Source organism: Apiospora hydei (assembly GCF_038363865.1).
Source record: "Apiospora hydei strain CBS 114990 chromosome Unknown utg000009l_segment0_segment0, whole genome shotgun sequence".
Lineage (NCBI taxonomy): Eukaryota > Fungi > Ascomycota > Sordariomycetes > Amphisphaeriales > Apiosporaceae > Apiospora > Apiospora hydei.
The window spans coordinates 6970130-6994803 of NW_027117368.1; the positions used below are offsets into that span (position 1 = coordinate 6970130).

General features: G+C 55.1%; 11 protein-coding genes across 11 annotated transcripts; 6 read left to right on the forward strand and 5 right to left on the reverse strand.

The window, feature by feature from the left end:
• Positions 1–703: 703 nt before the first annotated feature.
• Positions 704–1218, forward strand: PG997_013996 (uncharacterized protein; the record flags this gene model as incomplete). Its single annotated transcript, XM_066818310.1, has 2 exons — positions 704–951; positions 996–1218. The coding sequence occupies 2 exons, from the start codon at positions 704–706 to the stop codon at positions 1216–1218; spliced, it is 471 nt and encodes a 156-aa protein (XP_066664002.1).
• Positions 1219–1950: 732 nt separating this feature from the next.
• On the reverse strand, positions 1951–2856 carry PG997_013997 (uncharacterized protein; the record flags this gene model as incomplete). The annotated part of the gene is made up of 3 exons (XM_066818311.1): positions 1951–2085; positions 2138–2309; positions 2375–2856. The coding sequence occupies 3 exons, from the start codon at positions 2854–2856 to the stop codon at positions 1951–1953; spliced, it is 789 nt and encodes a 262-aa protein (XP_066664003.1).
• Positions 2857–7061: 4205 nt separating this feature from the next.
• Positions 7062–8224, forward strand: PG997_013998 (uncharacterized protein; the record flags this gene model as incomplete). Its single annotated transcript, XM_066818312.1, has 3 exons — positions 7062–7120; positions 7278–8005; positions 8079–8224. The coding sequence occupies 3 exons, from the start codon at positions 7062–7064 to the stop codon at positions 8222–8224; spliced, it is 933 nt and encodes a 310-aa protein (XP_066664004.1).
• A 1078-nt stretch (positions 8225–9302) lies between these two features.
• PG997_013999 (uncharacterized protein) lies at positions 9303–11423 on the reverse strand (the record flags this gene model as incomplete). The annotated part of the gene is made up of 1 exon (XM_066818313.1): positions 9303–11423. The coding sequence occupies one exon, from the start codon at positions 11421–11423 to the stop codon at positions 9303–9305; it is 2121 nt and encodes a 706-aa protein (XP_066664005.1).
• Positions 11424–11752: 329 nt separating this feature from the next.
• On the reverse strand, positions 11753–13776 carry PG997_014000 (beta-lactamase-like 1; the record flags this gene model as incomplete). Its single annotated transcript, XM_066818314.1, has 4 exons — positions 11753–12625; positions 12721–12929; positions 13022–13144; positions 13218–13776. The coding sequence occupies 4 exons, from the start codon at positions 13774–13776 to the stop codon at positions 11753–11755; spliced, it is 1764 nt and encodes a 587-aa protein (XP_066664006.1).
• Positions 13777–14694: 918 nt separating this feature from the next.
• Positions 14695–15710, reverse strand: PG997_014001 (mitochondrial 54S ribosomal protein uL1m; the record flags this gene model as incomplete). The annotated part of the gene is made up of 2 exons (XM_066818315.1): positions 14695–15364; positions 15442–15710. The coding sequence occupies 2 exons, from the start codon at positions 15708–15710 to the stop codon at positions 14695–14697; spliced, it is 939 nt and encodes a 312-aa protein (XP_066664007.1).
• Positions 15711–16195: 485 nt separating this feature from the next.
• PG997_014002 (glutamate--tRNA ligase cytoplasmic) lies at positions 16196–18091 on the forward strand (the record flags this gene model as incomplete). The annotated part of the gene is made up of 1 exon (XM_066818316.1): positions 16196–18091. One exon carries the CDS (start codon positions 16196–16198, stop codon positions 18089–18091), a length of 1896 nt encoding a protein of 631 aa, XP_066664008.1.
• Positions 18092–18421: 330 nt separating this feature from the next.
• On the reverse strand, positions 18422–18955 carry PG997_014003 (uncharacterized protein; the record flags this gene model as incomplete). The annotated part of the gene is made up of 1 exon (XM_066818317.1): positions 18422–18955. The coding sequence occupies one exon, from the start codon at positions 18953–18955 to the stop codon at positions 18422–18424; it is 534 nt and encodes a 177-aa protein (XP_066664009.1).
• Positions 18956–20267: 1312 nt separating this feature from the next.
• On the forward strand, positions 20268–21358 carry PG997_014004 (fungal cellulose binding domain-containing protein; the record flags this gene model as incomplete). Its single annotated transcript, XM_066818318.1, has 2 exons — positions 20268–20727; positions 20796–21358. 2 exons carry the CDS (start codon positions 20268–20270, stop codon positions 21356–21358), a joined length of 1023 nt encoding a protein of 340 aa, XP_066664010.1.
• Positions 21359–22059: 701 nt separating this feature from the next.
• PG997_014005 (uncharacterized protein) lies at positions 22060–22803 on the forward strand (the record flags this gene model as incomplete). Its single annotated transcript, XM_066818319.1, has 1 exon — positions 22060–22803. One exon carries the CDS (start codon positions 22060–22062, stop codon positions 22801–22803), a length of 744 nt encoding a protein of 247 aa, XP_066664011.1.
• An 802-nt stretch (positions 22804–23605) lies between these two features.
• PG997_014006 (uncharacterized protein) lies at positions 23606–24046 on the forward strand (the record flags this gene model as incomplete). Its single annotated transcript, XM_066818320.1, has 1 exon — positions 23606–24046. One exon carries the CDS (start codon positions 23606–23608, stop codon positions 24044–24046), a length of 441 nt encoding a protein of 146 aa, XP_066664012.1.
• Positions 24047–24674: the final 628 nt, after the last annotated feature.

The window sequence follows — 24674 nt, forward strand, 5'->3', positions numbered from 1 at the left end:
AAGCAAAACCCGGTCCAACGGGTGGCTCAATTAATCAATCATACATCTAAAGCTCAGCTCTTGGATTTCTTTTCCCGCCCTCTACGCCGCAGAAGAATGTTCTCGTTCGTGTCGCTGCATGGAGCCATGGCCAAGACTGGTAAACGGCACCCCTCGTCCGCGCCATGTCACCTCGTTGGGTAATTAAGCGGCGGGGGAGAGGGTTCGTTCGGTTCCTGGGGATTGGGTTGGCTGTCCAACATTTCCACACGTCTCCAGACCGCGACATCGCCAGCCATCTTTCGTTATGTGTGTCTGGCGTCTGTCTCCCCTCCCCCATCTCCCCTCTCGAAGGATCACTCCATTCCTGGTGACGGGTGGTCCGACTCGAACGGTCGACAGCCCCCATTTTGCCAGGTCGCATGACGGCGGATGGATCCCCCAGACTAGAGGTTTCTGCCGTTCGCATAACGTCACGCCAAGCACCGCACCTCGTATTTAGACTTCTAGAAACTCCTCAGCCGCGGTAGCGGTAGCCGTTGGACGATTGGACGCGCCGTGTAATATATATATATCCTGGCCGGGTCCCCCGTCGTGCATTCGATCCGTTCTGCGTTACCCGTCATAGCTTGCCAACCAACGGACGCATCCGCAACCTCAATATCCCCCAGCTCAAGCCGATATTACAGGAGGTCACGTCACTCAGATATATATCACTACCAAGATGCTGTCAAACACCATCCTCGCCCTCTTCGCCGGCACCGCCGCCGCCGCCGCGGTCAGCAGCAGCAGCAGCGCCGCCGACGCCTGCAGCACCCAGACCGTCTGCGCCGACTACGTCAACGCCTGCGGCCAGATGTACGGCGGCTGCTTCTCCGCCTGCACGCCCTGGCCCACCTTCACGCCACCGCCCTGCACCCCCAACACCATCAGCACCAGCACCACCGGCACCATCACCTCGGCACCCCCTCGGTGAAAGCATCCAGCACCAGCACAGGCCTCCCCTGCGGCGGCAGCCGCCTCTGCGCCGACCACGTCCGCACCTGCGGCACCACCGCCGTCCTCACCTTCGGCGGCTGCTACCCCGCCTGCTCCCCGAGCCCCCTCTACACGGCCCCGCCCTGTCCCACCGGCGCGCCCGGCCCGGGCATCACGCCCCGCCCGCCGCCGGCCAGCCGTGCAACCGCAGCACCGCGTGCCAGGATCTGCTGCGGACGTGCGGCACCTCGACCGTCCTGACCTACGGCGGGTAAGTCTCCATTTCAATCTTATAGTCAATCACTGCTGTCATCATTGTGAAACGTTCGGTTCTTGCTAACCCCCAATACTAGATGCTGGCCGGCTTGCTCACCCAAGCCTACCTTCTCGGCGCCGCCTTGCCCTACCCCGGCCCGCACTTCGCGCAGAGGATACGCCTGATCGATGACGGCGGTTACGAGCCCGGACATTCCCGCCCGGGCCTTTGCGTGTCGTTGGCCATGTAGCTTTAGGCCGTGGCATAATGCATGATGACAGTCAATACCAGAAGTCACTCCTTTTTAGCTAAACAATAATACCATTCCGATATTCAAGGTCGCGTTCTTTGCAGTAACTCTAGCCTGTGGCGTAGAATATGTGAACAACGACATGGCATGAGGAAACTAAAACGAAAAACGAGTAATCACAGTGGTTTCCAGCCACAGGCACAATTGAAAAGATGAAAGTGGTATGTGATTTATGTCATTCATAACGCGATCCAGGATATCTTGCGAAACGCTCCAAATATACAAAAAACGCCATGGGTCTCATAAAGAGACCACTGCGGGTATCCCAGCCGCTTCGAGCCCAGACAATTCTAAGAAATATGTAGGACCAGATGCCTTGCATGTGTTGCTTTTTTCTTCTTTTTTTGTACATGCACCCCTGTTGGTGTTTCCATGTTGTTGTTGTTTCATTTCTTTCTTCATTATCATACGTGTGGCGAAACGGGTCTTACAGCATAAGAGCAAAGAGACCAGCCACGACACCAATGGGTGCCATGGCGTTGGGCACGGCAGCGGCGGTGACGACGGGGACGCCGCCCGTGGATGTGGGCTTGATGCCGCCCGTGCTGCCGGCGACGGTGGTCTTGGAAGGACCAGTGGGGGAAAGGAGCGGCCGACGACTTAGTCGTGGGGACCGCGGGAGGCGGGACCGCCGCGCTGGAAGAGCAGGCGCAGGGCTGAGTGACGGTGGCGGTAACAGTCACAGGCGCCGCGGCAGGCGGGGGTGCGACGACTGACTGCTTAGGAGGAGTAGCAGGGGCGGCGGGCACAGAAGCAGAGGCAGAGGCAGTGGCGGCGGCGGACGAACTAGCGGCCGGGGGTGTTGTGCTTAGAGCCGCCGTTGGGGGGCGAGGGGCATGCAGTGGAATGACTTGAAGAGGTCGCCGCCCTTGGTGAGGGTAGAGACGACGCCATCGCCTAGGCTCGAGGCGGCCGTCTTGGCCTCCTGGGGGCAGTTGCCGACGACACCATCCATCAGCTTCTTGGTCTCCTTGCCGATGCTCTGGAGGCCGCCCTGGATGATGGTGCAGAGCTCCGACTGTTCAAACTGCGTCTTCTTCTTCTCGAAGTCGCTGGCCAGGCCCTGGCCGATGGTGTTGATGCCCGACATGAGGGGCTGCAGGCCCGAGATCTCCTTCAGCGTGATCTCCTTGCCGGACTCCTTGAGGGACGAGGCGCACTCCTTGATGGTGGAGACGAGGTGTTCCGTGTCGGTTTTGACCTTGGACGCGTCGCCGCCGTCGAAGGCCTTGATGGACGTGTCGAGCTGCGACATGGCGCCCGAGACCGAGGTGATGAGGTCCGAGACGGACGAGGCGTCCTCCTTGGGTGTCTGGGTGGGAGGGGGCAGCATCGCCAAAGGTGGCGATGGTGCCAGTGGCCATGGCCACGACGGAGAAAAGAGTAGAGGCCCTCATGATTATGACTTAGGACTTAGGTAGATAGGTATGGAGGTAGGTAGGTATAGCGAACGTGAAATCGATGGTGATATGAACCAAATGGTGGTGTTGTCGAACGAGTGACTTGACTTTATAGCACTTACACGTACAAGTAGATACTTGGGTTGGACTGGCAAGATGCTGTAGCGAGAGAGAGAATAAGCTTTTGGCTATCGGAAGCGGCTCTGGTTTCTTTATAGACTCGTTCGGCGAGGACCGAAGGAGGGAGGGAGGGGCAGCGCAGCGCAGGGGCGCCGAGCCACACGCCCTCCGATGCTATGCCATCTTGGCTTGCACGATGATATGCCGACCGCGATCTTAGCTGACTGGGCAATGCATGAAGGGTAACTGCACCCTTGACGTCAACCCCACCGCCCTGCCGTCATTGCAGGATGGCCAGGAGCCAGTCGACGCCCATTCAGGGTCAGAAGGTGGTGAGTCCTTGGTCGGGGCTGCGTTTCCATGGACTTGGCAAACATAATTAAGGGACGGAAACATTGTTTCCAGATCCCTGATGTCCTAGTAACGCATGATCTTGGCAGAAACTCTGTGGGTAGGTTAGTTCAGGGTGCAAGTGGTCATCGGAGCTGGTGTGGGATGTTTGGTTTGTGCAGAGCAGCGCGGACCTGGAAGACTGGTGGGCGGACGGGGCAGTGAGAGGGGGGGAAAGGGAGGATGCTTGAAGAGAATGGATGCGTGGCAGGCATCATGATGGGACGATTTCTATGGAGGCCTGGCAGAAGCACTGCGATTGACTCACTCGGGCGCTTTCTCCATCACGGAGGTGACGGCTCGGCAATGAGCTGACCAAGAAGCGTTCCGTGGTGCGTGATGGTAATGAATATCATGGGATGGACTGGATGAACCAAGACCCAGAAAGCAACGGTCGTCTCAAGAGCCGGCCGGTTTCGTCCAGTCGCACACGTCAAGTGGCAGAGCATTGCGAGCATAGCGCGCCGTTGAGCGGGCGGGTACCTGGCGTGCCTGGCAGCGAAGCCTGGTTCTGGAAGGTCGGAGGCGCTGTGCGGTACGTGATTCGTTCGCCTAGATTAGCTGGGCGGGAAAGCGGAGGTGGCCGCGCATAAGAGACGCTAGGATCGTGAAACTGCACGCGTTTGAGGGATTGCACCCCAGTCTCCCGTCACAACCCTGCATAGGCTGGATCGACCAAGGGGAAATCTACACGACCCCAGATCCGTCGTCGCCAACGACGCTTGACGTAAAGACTGGATGTGAGGCTTGGAAGATTTGCATTCAGACCCTCACTGACCCTCACTGACCCTGGATGCTGGTGACAGTTGCTCCATCAAAGATCGGCATCAGCTCGCTGGTGATCCGTCGTCGGTGGATCCGTCCTTGAGCTTTTGGGATTGACTGGCCAAGAGAGAAGAGGCGCTGTATTTAGCATGTTTGACTTTCAACGCCATCCTGGCTGGCAATGATCACCAAGCCAGCCTGGACTGTGGCTTTGAAAGGCTTGGTCCTGTTCGATGCGAACAAGGCTTTGCTTTTGCCGAGAATAATCCGCGGAACACACACGTGCGCCCGCTCGGTTCCATAGGATCGGTCTATGTGGTTGGCTGGGGATAGCATGATGGATATCGTGCCCTTTCATTTACGCGCTGGGCAGAAAGGCTTGTGCTGCTGAAACAGGACTTGTGGTCAGGCTGCAGGTTTCGGCTCTTAAACGGAGGCGGGGTGTGATAGCATGGACATTGATGCGTTTACCGATTGCGACCCCGCCATGTGTAGAGCATTTGATGCTTCGTCTCCCGTTGCAGGCCATCGTTGCTTCTTTCCATGCAATATCTTCATCAGGTATTGGGCGATTGCATTCCCGCACTATGACCGACCGACGGTCAAGGAAGCGTCGAGTTAGGACATGGAACCATGCGCCTATCAATAGAAATCGCCGTCGAGATTATTGATGGACAAGCTTTTCGCGAACAACATGGTAATCCTGAATCCTAGGAGCCGGCTGGAGACAGGACAAGATGGACGACAAATCTTTGCTTGACTTTCGATATTGTTTTCCAACCTTAGGTTGTGCAACGGTCGGAGTACAAGTGCAGCTGCAGGTGGGGTTGGGTTGGGCTTGCCTTGGTAAAGGACGGTAAGTGCTTGGGCTTGGACATTTAGGGTGGTTGCTCTTGCCTGTTTTTGCTGCCAGCGGCAGTCCTTGCCTGTCTCGCTTGGGCCAATGCTAATTTTGACCACTAACACAACAGCAGCAGCAGCCCAGGCAGCCGCCCACGCGTGCAATCATGCAGGCAGATCCAGCCAACATTCGCTGCCAACTGCACATCCCATCGGAAGCCCGGGTCAGCACACTATCTCGGCCATCAGATCATATCTACCATCCCGATCAAACTTGATGTCATTCTTTCATCATCGCAATCTACGGCCAATCGTGCCCCGGGTCCGTCGGGTGTTGATATCTGTAACACTCTCTCGGCTTGACCCGCGGCTGTCCCCCGACAGACATCTGTCGTCGCTTTCGCCCACACGCCTCGGTCAAGAGTCGTCAAGCTCGCTCACTCAGTGTTCCAGCCAATCGAGCCCGCCAACGCCCAGCCTGACGCGCAATGATGCAAAAATGATGGACTGTGCTAACTCACAGGACGCCGCGACATTGGATCCGATTGGCACCCAAAGTCGCCCTTTTACTATCCCCAAGCACATAACCCCGAGCACAACAGATTCTCTGACACCCCTAAGCGGACGCTTGCAGCCGGCGTCTTGACTTACATAATGCAACATTATCACCTGCAAATTGTTGAGATTCCGCTTGGGTTTCCTATATAACTGTCCTCGGCGCAGCTTCACGAGCGGAAGTCCCTTCTGAAGTTCCTTTAGCGACTCTTCTCCCACTTTCTACATCGAATTATGCAACGGCATGTGGTAAACAGAGTGAAACAACCAACGAGATGGCAAGGCCATGCCTCGTACTACACATTATCCCACTCCCTCGACCAACAAATCCCGTTCTTCTGTTGCCCGCTCCGTGCCTGCCATTCGTTGCGGGATCAGCAACGCCGACTCGACCGGGTCAATAGTGCGCGAGCTGACTGGCTGCAACTTACGTTTCCGTGATAAGCACCTTTCATCATTTTTGCCTCTACACTGCTCATTTCTTTCACCGCAGGTCTCAGCCAACATCTCCCAACAGCTTTGGTCTGCTAATCTGGACAGAGGTAGCGTCACACCGGCAGACTGCTGACGCCATGGTGATTTGTGCGCGCGATCCGTCGTGCATCGGGGTCGACACAGATGGCTTTCAACATGAGCCCTGATCGATAGGACCTCCCCTAGCCGAAGCATTCCCCGGCTTCCCCAATGTTTGCCATCCGAAGCAGGCTGTCCCCCCACTGTTACATCTGCTGGGCTTCACCGGCGCCTCTCAGGCTAATTCGAGAGACGTGGCCGATGCAGAGAGCGCGATGTCCGGCATAACTGCAGCCATTGTCCGCGCGGGGGATCGCCTTGATAGGCTCTCATTGGCCTCTGCCGCATTCAATGTAACGACGTCCCCGGAGCCTCTTGGTCTTTCATCCAGACCGGTCAGCTATCCAAGATTCGAACCAGACGCACGGTTGAGCAAAAAATGTCACCAATGCCTGATGTGTCTGAGCTAATGCCTTGAGCGGTGAAGATCTAGAAACCATACCTGGAAAATGGCTACAGTGATGTCATAGTCAACAAATATCATGGATCGAACTGGTGTCCTCGTGGTCATTTCAAACACGGCAGATGTCATGCAGGGACAGCAGCTATTCTAGCCCTTTGGTGGCTTTCAACTGCCTGCATACTGAAGCGCCACCAGCCTGGCCCGGCCGTACAATGTATAGATCTTGGCACCATAGCTGTGGGATCACAATGAGGGAGGCGATCTCGGGAGCTGTCAACTACTGTGACCGCCTTTTCTTTTTTGAGTGCCCAACCTTCAGCAGCCCAAATCCTCAGGGTATAGAGTTTTCGGGCCAAAGGAAACCATCAAGGTTGGGTAGAGAATATAGGGAGATATATGATATGGACGATATCGATATGCATTGATAGCAAGCCACTAACAACATTTATAAAGTTGAGAGCTAGCTGACATGCTTGATACTTCCCCTCAAAGATGTTTCGGGTACTAGACGAGCTGCAGACTCACCCGACTACTGACTCTCGGGCCTTCTCGTATATATGTCGAGAATAACGCATTAGCTAAGCCATGTCTCATCACGTATGCAACGCCATCCTCACCCGACCTTCAGCTCTAACTTTGCCGATAGCACCGATCCCCAAAGAGCGATAGGCATTCCCACCGGGGCCATGCGTCAAAGAACTCAGGTAGCTCCAAATCGTCCGGGACCCTCCCCTGTCGATTTTTATTTACTGTAACCGAGGTTGGGTACGCTGCCAACGCCGTACCTTGCTACGACACCTTGAATAATCAGCTGCCGCCCCAGGACTATGAAGAGTTCGGACAAAGAATACCTGGCAAGGTCTTCCGCTACAACAACGGCGACATCAACGTCGCCCCTGGATTCGCCGTTAGCCCCGGGAGACCGTACTACAACCCCGATGATGAGACGTCTTGTCGCCCCAGCACGATAGGGTACTACACAGACCGGATGCTGAACGACGATGGCCAGGTCGTGAGGCTGACCGAGCGGAGCTGGTTGCCGCTGCAGTCCTACTCCACGGCCACCATGTTCAACTGTGGCCCCTTTGCCCCATGCCTCTTCAAGCCGGGAGATGCGAGTGACCAGGGCGATCCCATGGCTCGCGAATACGTTTTCCGCATGATGCATTTCACCAACGAAGGCGGCGTCAGTAGAGTGAGCACCAACGGGGGCATCCGCAAGGTCGCCGGCAACAACCCCACCTGGGTCGGGTCCCTGGTCCCCGAAAACTACAACGACAGGAGGACCGGGCAGACGTCCACGGGCCTGGGCGGCGAGTTCTGTCTCATCATAGCGCTCATGGCGCTGACGCAGGCCCGGGGCCAGTGCGACAGACCTTTCACCGAGGCGAGGTGGGATAGGAATAGGTGGACGGGGAGGAGGAACCCCACTGGCTGTAAGTATATTACCTATAGACGAAACAGTCCAGACTTACGTCCATCTTTGGGCTCTATCTCAACTTCGTTCAGGGCCGTACGACACAGACGAGCCGCGTGGCGTTGTGGTGGAGATCGCCCTTGAGAAGCCTGATAGTAATGGGAATATGCCGGCAGGAAGCAACTGGCAGGAGATCGAGAAATTCGAGTGGTTTGGTATTGCTGTGAAAGAATTATGAAACTTGTTTGATAGGATATCACACTTGGTGGTTGCTTTGGACTCGACAAGGATGTTTAAAAGGGGGTGATTCGTTGTAAATTTCTGTCCCCGTTGTCTTTTGCCGAAAGTATGGGCTAGTCGACTTATGAGATATGAATATTATGTATGACTTAAGTCGCTTTGGTTGGTGATTGTCAATAATCGCTGCCACAGTTGTAAAAGATACTTGCTACACCTGTCGTCCTCCGGCTTGCGTTGAACCTATAAAAAGCCACAAGCATGCATAGGCTTCACCCCAAACCTGTTTTGAGCTGTGTACTTGAATATCTGCAGTATTTTGGCCTTACCGGCGCTTTGATGCACCGGCCGGACGGCCGTCAACGGCCACTAAACACCAGAAAGCATCACCGCATTCCCGATGTTGGCACACCACAGTGGCTACTGGTGGCGCACCACGAGTCGGCCGTGAAAGACGTAATGTTTCTTCGTACTAAGGGGAGAATATTGGGTGTCCAGCCGATATAGTAATGCCTTTTTGGTATTAATACTTATACTGACACCAAGTATTAGATGTCTTCAGGTACGCACCTCAAACAAGGTGTGGCGTGAAGCCTGTGCATTACAGATTGTGACAAGCACGGTAGATGTAGGCAAAACACACTGTTAGTCGGGTGATGAATGATGAGGTGAGGGATGGACGTCGCTTTGTCAGGGAACTCTCTACACCCTGGGGGCTAGTTCCCGCAGTGCAGCTGATTATGTGATGGAGGTCGCGAACCCTATGTAGGTATGCAGCGCCTTCAACCAGGGCCCAACGGAGTGCGGATAAACTTAACGACGCATTTTCGTATCTATTTTATTTAAAACTGCAAGTTGCTAGCTATCCCTCCAGCTTCTCCCGAGAAATAAATAACCTATATATTAGTATATAATTTTAAATACATGTACAGTATATGCGCCTATTCTTTACAGGAGGTAGCATTATTTTCGTATGTCACTATATGATGTATAAAAGAGAGGGGCTCTTTCGGATTACTGCTAGGCTCGATCAGTTTAGATGTGCATTATACCTCCCTTACAGTGATTTGAAGATTTAGCTAGATGACACTATATTTCCCCACGACCGCCCCGTGAGCTTCGAACCAGTTCTGGAACGACCACATTGATCCTACCCTGGTGTATTGGCCTGGGAACAAAGCAGATGGCTCGAGCAACAGGCCCGGATATATTGTGCGAAACACACCCATCTCGCCCATCTTCACACAAGCTACATCAATATCTGTTGCGCCATCAAGTGGGAGCATTTTGAGGAATGCATCGGTAGGTTCTCCATCCTTAGGGTTCAAAAGTACCCATTCTCCGGTCGCCGAAACGTACCTCCACTTTGTCTTCACAGCCAAACTTTCTATGACGATGCGTGGCGGAGACACGTCTGTCGCGCCATTTTGGGAGTCTATGTCCCAGGATTCGACCGGGACTTCGAGCACGGTCGCCTCGGGAACGAAATCGTCCCCTGGTGCGCGTGCATGTTCCCGTGCCCGTGTTACCGACGCCCAGGACCAAGTTGGGAACTTGTAATTGCGCAAATTGCCATTTTTATGGTCGTAGAGTTTCCATAGAAGCGCACCCGGAAGGGTCGCGGTCCAGAGTCCGTATACGTAATTACCGAGCTGTGGCCTTCGAACCTGCCCCTGTTTCGCGGCGGACGCCACGAGCATCTCATCGGTCGCCTTGAAGTTCTTCGCCAGCGAGGCGATGGCCTTCAGTCGGTCGTCTTCGAATGACAGCTTTCTTGTAAGATACTTGCCCAACACGTCCTCCCATTGGTCGTCGAGGCGCTGCTCGCGCATCAGGAAGTGCAAAGCCTCATGGTGCGTCTGGCGTAGGGGCGTGACATAAGCAAACTCCAGGCCGTCGCCAGTCGGATCGGTGGGTCGGCCACATTCGCACCAGTAAGCCGAACAGCACTCCCACATGGCTTCCTCGGGCCCCAGATGTAGCGTCCTCCTAGACAGGAGCCTCTCTTGCAAAGCCCATGCTCGGGTGAAGAGAGTCAAGGACGAGGGATTGCCGCTTTGTAGGGAATCCGTCATGTCGAATTGGATGGGCAAGCGATGTACCAGGATAGTTGACCCGTTGGCGGCAAAACTCCCCTCGAGCTGCATAGCCGGACTTTTCTGTGCTGGGAGGAGGGTATGACCAACGCCAGGTGCATGGTCGGCCGCAATAGTCATCCATGCATTACCGTAGTAGGATGCCATCTTCTGCGCCTCTTGCTCCCAGTCTTCTTCATCGCCCTGGATGATACATAATGCATCAATCCAGAGGAACCGCACAGATAAAGCCCGTGCGATTTTCATTACGTCCTGAAAGAGAACGGGGATATCATCCCAGCGAACCCTGGTTTGGTGAGAATCCAATGTGTCTTTGGTTGTCGTCAAATTCTGTCCGCTGCCCCAGCAGTAGCTTAAAGCTATATAGGGGGCATTGTCATCATGGTCTGGTTCTCGTAGCACGACATCTAACCCTGCACCCCCTTCGAATTCAAGATCGATGATTCGCTTAGGCAATTTGGAGCTACCGCCACTGTTGCACTCCGTATGGTGTGCATCACAATCTGATAACCAGCTCTTGATGAGCTGATACCATTCTTCCGAGCCGGGAGGAGCTGGCACATGGAGAAGGGTTTGGGCTTGAGCTGCAAGAAGTAGACAACGGGTTAGCCTTCTGTAGTAATACAAGGTCCTGATTCTGCGTCGAATGACATCACAAGCATGATACAAGGGGGAGAAGAGATGCGTATAGAGACCGACGCCAGGGACAATACCATCATGGGGATTGAAATGGAAATCAATCCAGATTATTGATGGGCCAATACCCAGCACAGGGTCGGGGTTATAAACACCAACACGAAAGAAAGTATCTTCATTCTCCTTTCCTTGCTGGTTCTTGGTCACCAAGCGACCATACAGTCTTACATGGTCCCATGTTTCAATGTCTGGCAACACGGCTGATACTCCTATGTAGACGAGTCTGCACCTGGCGCACGTTTCCTTCCCGGACGAACCAACCTCCCAGGAAAACGGCAACTTGTCTGAATAAATCCCATGCATCACATGGAAAAGGTTGTCGCAAACCGCACAAGAAGGAGGCGACGATGGTAGATTGGGCAGGCCTAGCATGGAATCGAGCCAAACCTGGGGCTTGACTTCCATCATGATCCTCCGTTCCACTGTGGATGTATAGGCACGTGGGCTAGGTAGAGCGTGGTTGAAGCTCAGTTGCAATGGAAAGTCGTAGCTGTGCATTTGCTTCATGAAAAGTGAGGGACAATGTGGTGCGGTGCCTCAAACACAGGTACGTAAGCCGCAGCCCATTCAGCCGCACCTCCCCTTTCCCGTACCGTCTTCGGTTAAACCCTTTCCGGTAGTGTCTGGGTCAGGTGGTCTCAAAAAGCAATAATCCTATCGTTGGAACTCTTGATTGGCTCGTCCAGTTCCATGAGACCTTGGGCCGTTTGTAGAGCTAGCTAGTCTGGCCCCAACCCCTACTCCTTGTCCAACACCGCCCGCAGCGCCAGCGACTCAATGCTCTTTACCCCACCCCCGTCATCGATGTGAAACACGAACTGGTCGAGCGGCATGGACGCGTAGACAGCCGTAGTCTGCCCGACCCACGTCCCGCAGTTGGTCGAGAACATGTCGGCCGCGTGGTCCGTCGCGCCCCGGTCCTGGATCATGGCCTTGAACGCGACCTTGCGGGAGCCGTCGTCGTTGCGCTTCTCCAGCCCCGTCGGGTACAGCCGCAGCGAGGGCCCCGTCACGTTGTAGTTGAGCGTGTACCGGATCGCCACGGGCACCATGTCGGTGCCGTTGCTGACCCAACGGTCGATGCCGAGGCCCGGGCGGCCGGACTCGGTGCTCAGCACGATGGTGCTGTTGAGCGACGCGCTGGAGTTGGCGCTGTAGGTTCCCGAGTACGTCGCGTCCGCCTCCAGCCGCGCCGCCTCCTCGAGCGCGGGCACCAGCGTCTCCCCGATGGCGTCCGCCATGTTCCAATTGGCGTTGCCGGGCCACCCGCCCGCCAGCAGCGCGGTGATGCCGACGTCGTAGTCGGGTAGGAGGATGATGAGCGATTGGTACGCGTTGATGCTGCCGGCCTTGTTGTAGGCGTCGGTGATGCGGCTACTGCCGCCGCCGCCGCCAGTGGTAGACGAGAGGGGATCCGCTTCAGGCCCCAGGGGTAGCTGACCCCCTCGCGCAAGTCCGACGTCAGGATCGCGGGCTTGAGCCAGCGTCGCGTCTGCGCGCTCGGGATCAGGCGGCTGCTGAGGATGGCGCGGCCGAGGGTGGAGAGGTCGTTGACGGAGGAGTACATGTTGCCGGTGCTGTGAGATGAAGGAGCGGTCAATCACAACCTTCTATTAGACGCTTAAGTATGAGTGAGAGTGGGCTCAAATACTTACGGGCTCGCGTCGCCCAGACTGTAGTTCCAACCCGCCTGCTGCCCGCTCACGATGATGCCCAGGTTGTCGGGTGGCTTCTGGTAGTACGTGTGGGCCAGCCCGAGCTTGTCGATGACGTCCGACTGCACCATGGCGGCGAACGTCTTGCCCGTTATAGCCTCGAGCACGTACGCTAGGATCTGGTAGCCGACGTTGGAGTAGCCGACCGTCCACGATGTGCTGAAGGATGGGGGTACGTTTCCGAGGCCATCGAAGAGTTCTATTGGGAAACGAGAACTGTGTTAGCTTGTGGAGTGCTGTCGCTGGAGGGAGCCCGGTTGAGGAAGGATGGACTTGGGAATCTAAACTTACGGTTTCGGTTGCATAAAAAGTATTCGCCGCATATCGGGGTTTCGTTGGCAGGAGCCGGCGGGAAGCCCTGAGATTCGAGGACGGTTTGGTTATTCTCCTGCGTCAACTCTCCAAGCAGTGCATCTAATAAGACGAAGGACATGTCGCGTTAGCTTCGCAATGGTCCGCAATATTGGGCTCATCAATCTGGACTGACAGTCTCGAACGATACCCGCCGTGTGACTCGCGAGCTCCCCCAACGTGATACTCCCCCAGTCCACATTCATCACCGGGTCGTACTGGTACTTGTCCGCGAGTAGCGCCAGCTCCGGCACGAACTTGGTGGCCGGCGTGTTCCAGTAGCCGTCGCCGGCCTCGACGAGGAAGGTCAGGATGGTGAAGATCTTGGTCAGGCTTCCGAGGCGATAGATCGTGTCGCCGTTGACCTCCTTGACGCCGCCCGTGTTGGAGGTCGCGAGCGAGGGGGCGCTGTGGTGGTACTCCCAGAGGGGACTGTTGCTGTCTTTGTCGGAGACCGAGAAGACCTGGACTGACCAGGATGTGCCATTGGGGTTGTTGGCGCGGTCTTGGTCCCGTGCTTCGAAGGTCTCGGTCAAGTTGGCCAGGACGGACTTAAAGGTCTCGGAGGATGCGAGCGCCGTCGGCTTGGGGAACGCTGGTCCTGGGAAGGGGCAGTCTGGGGCTGCTGCTGCGGCGAGCCGCAACAGTAGCGACCAAACCAAAGGGGCCTTCCGTATGCTCGTAGGTATCTTCATCTTGGGCTGTCGTGGTGCCTCTTGTGTCCTGGGGATGTTGTCATCGCATGACCGACCTCAGATCTTATTCAAATACAAGATAAGGGGCTAAGCTTCTGACATTGATGGAATCAAGATACGGGATAAATGAGATGAGGACTTGATACCCGGTTGAGTGAAATGTCATGTACGCGAGATCCGGTAGAACGGGACGACATGAACCGAAATGTGCTCTTTAGTCAGGGCTCGCGATGCTGCACCGGGAACGCCATTTGCCCATCCCCGAAATGGGCTTTGGTACCGAGGCGTGCTGTAATCTGTCCCATATAGAAGCGCTGCATTGCTGGTGCAACGGTGCCAATGGCCATGTTGCCGGCTGAATGCGACGACCCAATCGGCACTGAGGCTGCGGTAGCAACCGTCCGTTAACACAGCTGCTATAGGTTTATTAGAAACCGACTAGATATTGAAGGATGGTGAGATCACTCAAAATGAAAATACATCAATATCACGGATATGGCTCATGCAGGTTAACATGCATTCAGGGCAAAAGCTTGTTCATCCCGTATGCATGACCTTGGGCGCCTTCGAACAGATCATATGATCTGACTTCAATGTGATCCCATAGATCATAGCTGACAGGTGCAATGGCCCCAGGAAACCAGGCCAGGCTGGAAGAGAATGGAAAAGAAAACTCAACCAAGTATCTCATGTCCTCTGCGTATGTCGCAAAGCTGCCTGATAAAATGCAACACACATCTTGAACTGCAATTGGTTATTCGCTATGCGGTGGATTAGGGGTCCGCCGAATTTGCCAACTTTAGCCTTGGTTGGGAGATGACACGGACGTAATCACAATGGGCGATGAGGCGATATTATACAGCTTATATATACAGTCTCGTACAGATCAGCGCCATTGCCAATTGTAGATTGATCTCATTACATAGCGGTGGCCAGGTGGGCCGGGTCGACCTTCTCGTCCGTGGGCAAAAATCCACCGTTCAGGGTGAAGCCAGGACCATTGGTCGAGGTCAGAACCACCTCGATGATGTCCTTGTCGACTCTGTCCTCCATTCTCGCGATGTCGGCCTTGATCGAGTCGATGAAGGTCTTGACGTTCTCCGACAGCTGCTTGGGGGAGAACTGGATGTTTCCGATGGGGATGCGGATGACACCAATCTTCTCTCGGTAGGTCTCGGCGCCGACCATCTCGTGCATCATGGTCTTGACGCTCTTGGTGATGGTGTTGGTCTTCAAACTGGGCATCAGACCCTTGGGACCGAGCACGCGACCCAGTCCGGCCTTGTTGAGGGCTGACACGGAATCGGTGTGGCAGATCAGCCGGTTGAAGGGGAGGTTGTTGGCGTTTGCCTTGATGAGATCGAACATGGATTGCTCTCCGAAAGCGACGGCGCCGCCGGTTCGTGCGTCGTGCATGGCGTTGCTGCCCTCGGCGCAGATGACACCAATGCGTGTGTCGTTCTTGACGGGGTAGGGAAATCGTATCCGGTTACGGATGACGGGTCCGTTCTTGATGGTGCGGACCTTGAGGGCGACTTCGTAGGTGACCGAGGAAGGAGGCCGGCCGACTTCCGCAGCGCGAAGGTATCTGTCCCAAACTGCATGTCAGTATAATGCGCGACCAAAGCAGTATAGAGAGCAGCACATGTACCGGGCCAGACTTACCGCATAGCATCACACAGAGAGAACTGTTCGCCCTTTCCGGTGGGCACAGCGTACTTGTACTCCTTGAATCGCTGTTGGCGCCTCTTCCTCTTCAGCTTCTCCTTCTCCCTTTGCCGCGCTTGCATCTGTGCAGTACCACCGCTGGCGCATCGTATCTGAGTGGTGACCGAGGGCGCGAGAAATCGGGGTATCGAGGAGGCTGCTGGTCGGGGAGCAGATGATATGCTCAGCCTCGCCAAGGAGGCGAGGAATTGACTGGTGCTGGCCATCCTGAGGTGACGAGGGCCTTGGTTGCGGATGACGATGCCCCAAATTGAATGGCAGATCTCGAACTTCCACAGAGCTTCAAAATTTCCCCAGCCTAGCAGCTGCAGCCTCTCAGCAAAGAGGCACTAAAGGACGCTCGGGCCCTGTGGTCGCCTGTCGCCAAAAAGCCCAGATCTGTACCGCTGAAGCCCCATCCTTAGCCAATATCTCAATTAGCACATATCGTTTAACCGCCTATCTTATCAAAGCTTCGCTTAGTTTGCCAGCCGTTATCTACCCCTCCTCAGCTGCCAGTGTTTTTCTGCTGTTTCCGGCCAGTACCCCGCCACAATAGTGACTCGATTTCGGGCCTGGATCGGGTGGTGCATTCTAAAAATCGTCACTTTTTTTCGGCATTGACTCACGAGACAGCCCATATAACAAGCTGTCGACCTCCCTTCACCATATCGTTTGTCTCCACCCTACGAGCCCGACGATATAATCCAAAATGAAGGCAGACGAGCTTGTTGCCGTTTCCACCTCCCTGGGAGGGGACTTCAAGTCCATTGAGCCCCATCTGGTTCGCCTCGAGAAGCACCTGGTGCTGCGAACCTACCTTGTCGGCCACCAGCTCAGCGAGGTCGACACCAAGATCTGGCTCGCCATCAAGACCAACCGTGCCGCCGTCTCCTTCGTCAAGAAGGGCACCTACACCAACCTGGCCCGATGGTTTACCTACATTGAGCAGGTCCACCCCGAGATCCAAGCCGAGGTCAAGGCCGCCGACGAGCAACGCCGCGCCAAGGTCGCCGCCGCTAGCAAGGCTGGCGCAAGCTACAGTCTGGCCCTCCAGGACGTCGAGAAGGGTGTCGTCACTCGATTCTTGCCCGAGCCTTCCGGCTACCTCCACATCGGTCACGCCAAGGCCGCCCTGCTCAGCGACTACTTCGCCCACCAAGCCTACGACGGAAAGCTCCGCCTGCGACTGGATGACACCAACCCCAGCAAGGAGAAGGAGGAGTTCCAGGATGCCATTGTCGAGGACTTGGCCCTGATGGGTGTCAAGCCCGACTTCGTGTCTTACACCTCCGATTACTTCGACCATCTTTACGATACCTGCCTGAAGCTGATCAACGAGGGCCATGCTTACGCCGATGATACCGACGTCGAGACCATGCGCGACGAGAGAATGAAGGGTATCGCGTCCAAGAGGAGGGGCCGCACAGTGGAGGAGAACCTGGACATCTTCCAACAGATGAAGGACGCTACCGAGGAGGGTCTGAAGAACTGCATTCGCGTCAAGATCTCCGTCGACAACCCCAACAAGGCCATGAGAGACCCCGTCATCTACCGATGCAACAACGTCGACCCCCACCACCGAACTGGCCGAAAGTGGAACATCTACCCTACCTACGATTTGGCCTGCCCCGTCGTCGACAGCTTGGAGGGAGTTACCCACGCTCTGCGATCGACCGAGTACACCGACCGTAACCCTCAGTTCGAATGGTTCTTGGACACCCTCAAGCTCCGCAAGGTTCACATGTGGGACTTTGCTCGTATGAACTTCATCCGCACCTTCTTGTCCAAGCGCAAGCTGGCTAAGCTCGTCGACACCGGCCGTGTTTGGGGCTGGGACGACCCCCGTATGCCCACCATCCGCGGTATCCGACGTCGTGGCATGACCATCCCCGCCCTGCGAGACTTCATCCTCAAGCAAGGTCCTTCTCGTAACGTTGTCGTTATGGACTGGACCAGCTTCTGGGCAGCCAACAAGAAGGAGATCGACCCCGTCGTTCCTAGACACACTGCTGTCTCCGTCAAGGATGCTGTCAAGGTGGTTGTCATGGGTGACGAGGCCCCGGCCGAGCCTTTCACTTCCGACAAGCCGAAGCACCCCAAGAACCCCGATGTGGGTATGAAGAAGATGGCTTTCAGCAAGGAGCTTATCCTCGACCAAGCGGATGTGAAGCTGTTCGCCAACGACGAGGAAATCACCTTGATGCAGTGGGGCAACGCGCACGTCCGCGCCATCCCCGCCGCCGACCCGATCGACCAGATCACCGTCGAGCTGAACCTGAAGGGTGACGTACGATCGACCAGCAAGAAGGTCACGTGGCTGTCGACGCAGGGCCAGCAGCTGGTCAAGGCCGAGCTCTGGGAGTTCGACTACCTCCTGACCAAGGACAAGCTCGAGGAGGAGGACGATCTGGAGAAGTTCCTGAACCCCACCACCGCCGTCATGGAGGAGGCTTGGTGCGACGAGGGCGTCAAGGAGCTGAAGAAGGACGACATCATCCAGCTCGAGCGCAGGGGCTACTACCGCGTCGACGCTGGTGTTGACGAGGGCGACAAGAAGGGAACTATCATCCTTTTCGCCATTCCCACGGGCAAGGCGAATAAATAAAAGATGATGGGTAATACGTGTTGTGATAGATGAAATTATGAAGAATGAAGAAAAGTAAACCTGTGTCTCATAGATGGCAGATTCAAAGATGAAACAAATATTCAAACATATGAGTGAGAGAGCGATGAACCGGAAGTTCAGTAGCCGATATGACCAGACTTGTTATTGCTTTACTCGCCTGCGAGCGGTGCATGATATTCCATTCAATTTAAGCTTACCATGACGCGCAACAACTTTTGCCTTTTAATACTTCGTACCCTCAGGGATTTGGCTCATCACATAGCCTTTGCACTTAAGTAGTCTTCTTGGCCATTGGCAATTGGCCATTTCTTATGACCCAGTTAAAAGTGTGGCCGCTACATTGCCCATGGAGTACAGCCTGCCTTCGTCCTCACCCTTCCCACCATCATCCTTTTTGGCTGCCCGGAAGAGGAATTCGGCGTCGGCAGCGCTCAAGGCGAGGAAGCTGTTGCTTGGGGTGCCGTCGCTGGCCTTGAAGCCGATGGCGCACTGGTCGCTGCCGGCGATGCGGGTGTAGTCCTTGCCGCCGGCATCGTATTTCTCGCCATCGAGGAAGAGCCGCTTCGGTGGGTGCCCCTTGATGCCGTCGAGCAGCTTCTCGCAGTCGCTCCACCGGGCTGGCTCGTCGCTCATGTAGATCGGTAGGACCCAGGGGAGGTTGACGGTGTGTAAGTCGTCGCAGAGCTTAGTGTTGGTGTTTTTGCAGATGGATCTAGGGCAGTCTTCGATGCCATAGGCCTTTCCGTTGTGCTTCTGGTCTAGGTGCGTGATGGTGTCGCCGGATAGGGCGGATGCTAGGCTGAGACCCGTGAGGGTGGCTTGGGTAGTGACTATTAGACGCATCTTCAAAGACTTATCTTTGATTATTTGTTCAACTTTATGGGGTGGATTTGGGGCCGAGTTGATATTCAGGAAGGGGAGGAAATGTCTATCATTATGAGCTGGGACTGAGAAGCGTTTAAAGATGGAAGTAATCTTCAAGAGTTATAAGAGCAAACACTCTTATGTCTCAAATATGTGAGAATATCACGTAGCTCTGGGTGCTTGCTCAAATGCGAATAAAGGGAACTGCATCACGAGTGAGTTTGCTTCCCCCTGACTTTACTGGATTAGCTGAGCTCAGCAGTCGAGGGACAAAGAGGCGATAAAGCCTTTTGCGACCTCGTGTTTCAACAATGGCACACAATCATAATTTCTGACGAGTCTGACAATCTTTGTTATCTCGATTCTCTTTGTTCTCCCTTGGAAATGGTATGGACCACCTTCCTGGGCCATTCCAGCGAGTTAGTTTTTTCTAAAATTGCAGATTTTCTTGATGATTACGCGATTGGCGCGCCTCTTTGGGATTGACAGCTAAAGGAGACCGTATACCTGAGTTTAATTCTTGTACCAAACAACTTGCTCGAATAATGTAACATGCGTGGATTCAACAGGTGTTGCTCCCTGCGATCTTGTTGGTTGAACTTCCATGTCCGGACACAAGACCAGGATAAAAACACCATGAACTTGGTAAGCGAACGTGGCAGAGGCGTACGAAGCGTGTACCATTTATGACCCCAGATGCCAAGTCAGATCATAACCTGCTTCCACATAACCACGTTGACAGCAGAGACTCGCTCGACTAACAATTGCCGGTTTTCCATCGTGTTAGTCGGTTAAATTGAGTAACCAGTGTGGCCAAGACTATATCAGTACCACTATGCCAATTGCCTGATTGGTGGAATTGTTAGCATAACCGCTTGGCGCCAAGACGGAGGACTAGCGCAACGGCTCGGCAAGGCTCCGGATGCCCCTTTTGATCGCCCATTGACAGGTGACACCGGGCCACCCACGTCCGTGCGAGTAGGCTCTTTCGAGCATCAGCTGAGAAGCAGTGCGGGGACCTGAATAGATGAGCTCTGATATTGCAGCATGGATCGACGGGCATGCATACGACAGGTGGAGTTTCTGGGATGATCGGACGACCGGGGCTGAGATGCAGCTTTTGAATGGGACCACTGAGATGTATAAAAAGACCATACCTTCGTGTCACCAGAACAGACTCCCTTCGTGCAAGCTTGGTCTGACAAGGTGAGACCAGAGCTACTATCGGAGCCCTGGCAGTTGTGTTAGCAACTTGTAAATTAGTAGACAGGCGTCCACACCAGTCGTTACAATGCGTTCCCTCTACACCGCAACCCTCGCCCTCCCGGGCGCCGCGGGCCTGACTGAAGCCGCCTCGGCCGGCTGCGGCAAGTCCCCGCCGACGTCGGGGACCAAGTCCATGACGGTCAACGGCAAGAACCGCCAATACATCCTGCAGCTCCCCAGCAACTACGACAGCAGCAAGCCGCACAAGCTCGTCTTCGGGTACCATTGGAGAGATGGCAGCATGAACGACGTGGCCAACGGGCAGTTCTACGGCCTGCGCCCCCTCGCCGGAGACTCCACCGTCTTCATCGCGCCCAACGGTCTCAACGCCGGCTGGGCTAACAACGGCGGCGAGGACATCACGTTCACCGACCAGCTGCTAAAGTCGGTCCAAGACACCGTCTGTATCGACGAGGGCAACATCTTCGCTACAGGGTGGAGCTATGGTGGTGCCATGAGCTTCAGTGTGGCGTGTTCTCGACCAGGTAAGTCCTTAAAAAGCCGTCTGCTCTAATTATCACCCTGCTACACCATGCTAACTGCAAGATACCAGACGTCTTCAAGGCCGTCGCCGTCATCGCTGGCGCCCAGCTCTCGGGCTGCAGCGGCGGAACTACCCCTGTCCCCTACTTGGGCATCCACGGCGCCGCCGACAACGTGCTGCCCATCGCGGCGGGCCGGCAGCTGCGCGACAAGTACCTCGGCCTGAACGGGTGCGCGAGCAAGAACGCGCAGGAGCCCGGCGCAGGGGCCGGAAACCACATCAAGACGGTCTACGAGTGCCGCGCCAACCAGCCCGTCTGGTGGATCGCTCACGGCGGCGGCCATGTGCCGGATCCGTCGGACTCTAACGGCAACAAATGGGCGCCTGGCGAGACGTGGTCCTTCTTCACTGAGGCTATTGGTGGTGGAGGCGGTGGTGGCGGTGGTGGATCTAACCCGGGCACCCCGACCACAACGACGAGAGCGAACCCGTCGCCTACGACGAACCCAGGTGGCGGTAACTGCGTGGCCAAGTACGCCCAGTGTGGTGGACAGGGCTGGAGCGGGGCTACGTGCTGCCAGAGCGGAAGCACTTGCAAGGTCTCCAACGAGTGGTACTCGCAGTGTGTTTAGTTCAGGCAACGTCCATGATGCATTACACGTGGTGGGCCGTAGCTGGTAGTTGTTTTCGTCCAAAATATTGACCGAGACAAAGTGGTTATGACAACTGTCCAACCCAGTACGCCCATTGCCTGTAATTGGTACCTCCTATACCATAGAAGTGTTCATGGGTAATTCCAACAGTCTTTGCGAAACAAGTGTCGAGAACCAGGTTCAGCATCCGAACAACTTTGCAACTACGGTCTTTTACAATCGATATGGAACGGAGACAGTGTCTGAGACAGATATGATACGTATATTGATATAGTGTCCCACCTAAACAAAGAGAAGCTCCAAACAGCCACGTTTTTATGAGTCCAACCGAAGCAGGCATGTTCTTTGTTCTCTCCGTGGCTCTCTTTGTTCTCCCAAACTGACGACCTGGACCGTGCATGATTGGGGAAGAAGCAAGCCGACAATATAAATTGGGAATATGTTCTCTCTCAAACAATCTGAGAGTATTCGGCGCAATGTGAACAGTCGACCTGCGCAGTTTGTGCAAGTGAGACACGAAAATCCGGGACTGTTTGCCCAAAATGGAGCAGTTTATATACGAACCACCTTGACGAAAGTTATACTTTCTTATTATTTTCACTCATCTACCCACCAAACCCTCAACAACTAACACTTTGCACAAACCAAAGAAACTTCGATATCATTGCCACCTCAAAAAAATGTCTTCGTACCACACTGCCAGGACAAGGAGCACAAACTCCCAGCCAACGAACCATGGAGTGCCGAACCACTCACCCAGCACCAGCGGAGAACATCCTTCTCCACTTGTCGACCGGGACGGGAGGCGTCTTCCTCAGCACAGATTGGTCGACCAGGATGGGAGGCGTCTTCCCCGGCGTTCAACGATCCCTGAGAGGAGGCCCCCGCCGGTTCAGAGGCTATACGTGCCCTACAGGCCACCGCCAAGGGTCGTGGAGCCGCAGCCACAGCGTCCGGCTGAGCCCCCAAACTGGGTCAACAACTACAACCGATACTCGGTTGGTGGTGAGCAAGACTCGTATTATGCGACTTTTGAGCGCCATGAGTCGGACCCGGCGTATGATGCCCGGCCTCACTACGATCACCCGCACGGCCGCCAGTCTCCACGGCCCAGTCGTGCCTCTACGCCGCAGTCTGGCAGACCCCAGACTGCGCCGGAACCCGCGCGCTTCCAGGGGCCGGCACCTCAAGCCGCCAGGAGACCCAGCTTCTGGACGCGGCTCCTCTGCGGCAGCCAGGACGGTGGCAGCACCTCAAGGAGCACCGCGTTCGACGAGACCCGAGCGGCGCGGCCCGTCGGGCCGTCCGCCAGCACGCGGCGTCGGGCTCGCCACGCCGGGGACGAGGACGACCCATACCGGGTGGTCGTCGGGTACGATGCGGAAACGGGCCGCACCTACTACGGTTCCCGCTATGGCGGGTAAGTGAATGTGACTGACCCCCTTGTTGTTCACCTCCTATCCTTCACGCCCTGGTCCCTTCTCTTGATTACTACCTATTAGCTAACGTTCTACCTTCCTACCAGCAGTGGCATCATTAGCCATACAGAAATCATGGATGGAATCCCCATGATTAAATTTTGGCTCTTGGGGCTCTCAAAGGAGGCCATCGTGGCTGATTGCCCCCACCTCCCCCTGTTACGCTTGTCTTCTGGCCTCGACAGGAGATATGCGGTGATAGTTATTTACTTAACAAATAAAATTGATTGCCATACCAACGTGGACATCCTCAACTTAGTATCTCGTGATTCTTGTTTTATTTTGTAATCCGAGATGGGCTCTGATCCCTTCCACGACCCCTCCAACGAGAACTTCAACCAACCGCCAATCAAGCGCGTTGTTTCATTGCCGTGGGGTGTAATGACATCAGACTGTATGCCTATTGCATAAAACATGCCTATTGGGATTCATGTCTCCACACAGCCAACTCGGCTGTGCTAAAGACAGAACTGCCACAATGCTGAGCCTCGCTGTGGTAATCCTTTGGGGGCTGCAGTCAGATTTCCGTTTTAACCCGACATTCCCCCTTGTGTCAGATCCAGTAATCCGATAGATAGGAATTGTCTCCAGACTTGTGTACTCTCTACATGTTCCTCGACTCCCTTAGACCTTGTTACTCAACTCTCCTCTATGGCCTATTAAGCTGAATAGTCCATCATATATTACAATTCCACCCGTCGTAACACGATTTACCTTTGGCCGCCGCAGTGAGGACCATACGAGAGAAATGGCGGTTGAGTCTGTAGGACTGGCCGCCTCAGTGGCCGGGCTTTTGTCACTAGGCCTTCAGGTCACCGGCGGCCTCGTCGCGTATCTTGACGCGCTCAAGAGCCGTGGGGAAGAGCTGGCATCGGTCAAGCGACAGAACGACTCTCTCGCGGCTGCTCTGTCTGCGATAAAAGCTGCATTCTCTTCGTCTTTGAGGAACCAGCATCATATCCCTGCTGTAATGAGGAGCATCCAGGCCTGCGAGGGAGAGCTTCAGGCAGCCGAAGAACTTCTGGCTAGCCTTGCAAACTGCGACACCCGTACCTGGCGACAGCGAATGAAGACCAAGACAAAGAAATTGACCTACTCATTTGACCGTTCAAAGATCCAGCAGATCAACCAGCGACTGCACCACGCCAACGGGGTTTTACAGCTTACTCTGACTGGACTTGGACTGTGAGTAGTGACTTTCCAATACTGCTGGGAATGGTCGTATTGACAGTTTTGGAGGAACACATCGGCTTCCAACATGGATAGGCTCGATGCAATTGAAACAGGGTCCCGCGAACACAATTTGAACCTGGGACTCTTGCGCTCCGAAGTAGCAGCGGCAGTCACTTCCATCACCGATTTTAGCCGCTCACAAGACTCGCTGCAGAGGCAGTTTGAGCAGCACTTGGAGACGCTCGGGAGAATTGAACACCTCCAACAAGTGACAGCTTTCGCCCTTGGTGCAGCGAGTAAGCCCGCAATGCTGAGAGACCTCTGTGACAGCGCCTAGGCGTCGAAACAGACCTTCAACCGGCGGCTACTACTGGAACCTCTAGCCCAAGAAAAAAGCGATGGTATTGTCACGTTTCGAAAGCTCCAACTCACTTCGATCACCGGCAGGGATTGCATCTGCCCACAACCTTACCGATTGGCAACCAAGAAAGAGGTGCACTGGGGCGGTCTTAATCTCTCTCGAGAGCAGGAGATCCTGGACCATTGGCCAAGTTGTCCCATGTCAAAGACGAACACCAAGACCCGACAGGCAATACACTTCAAGTATACAGGACTCACTTCCATCCTCCAGGCAGTCGTCGATC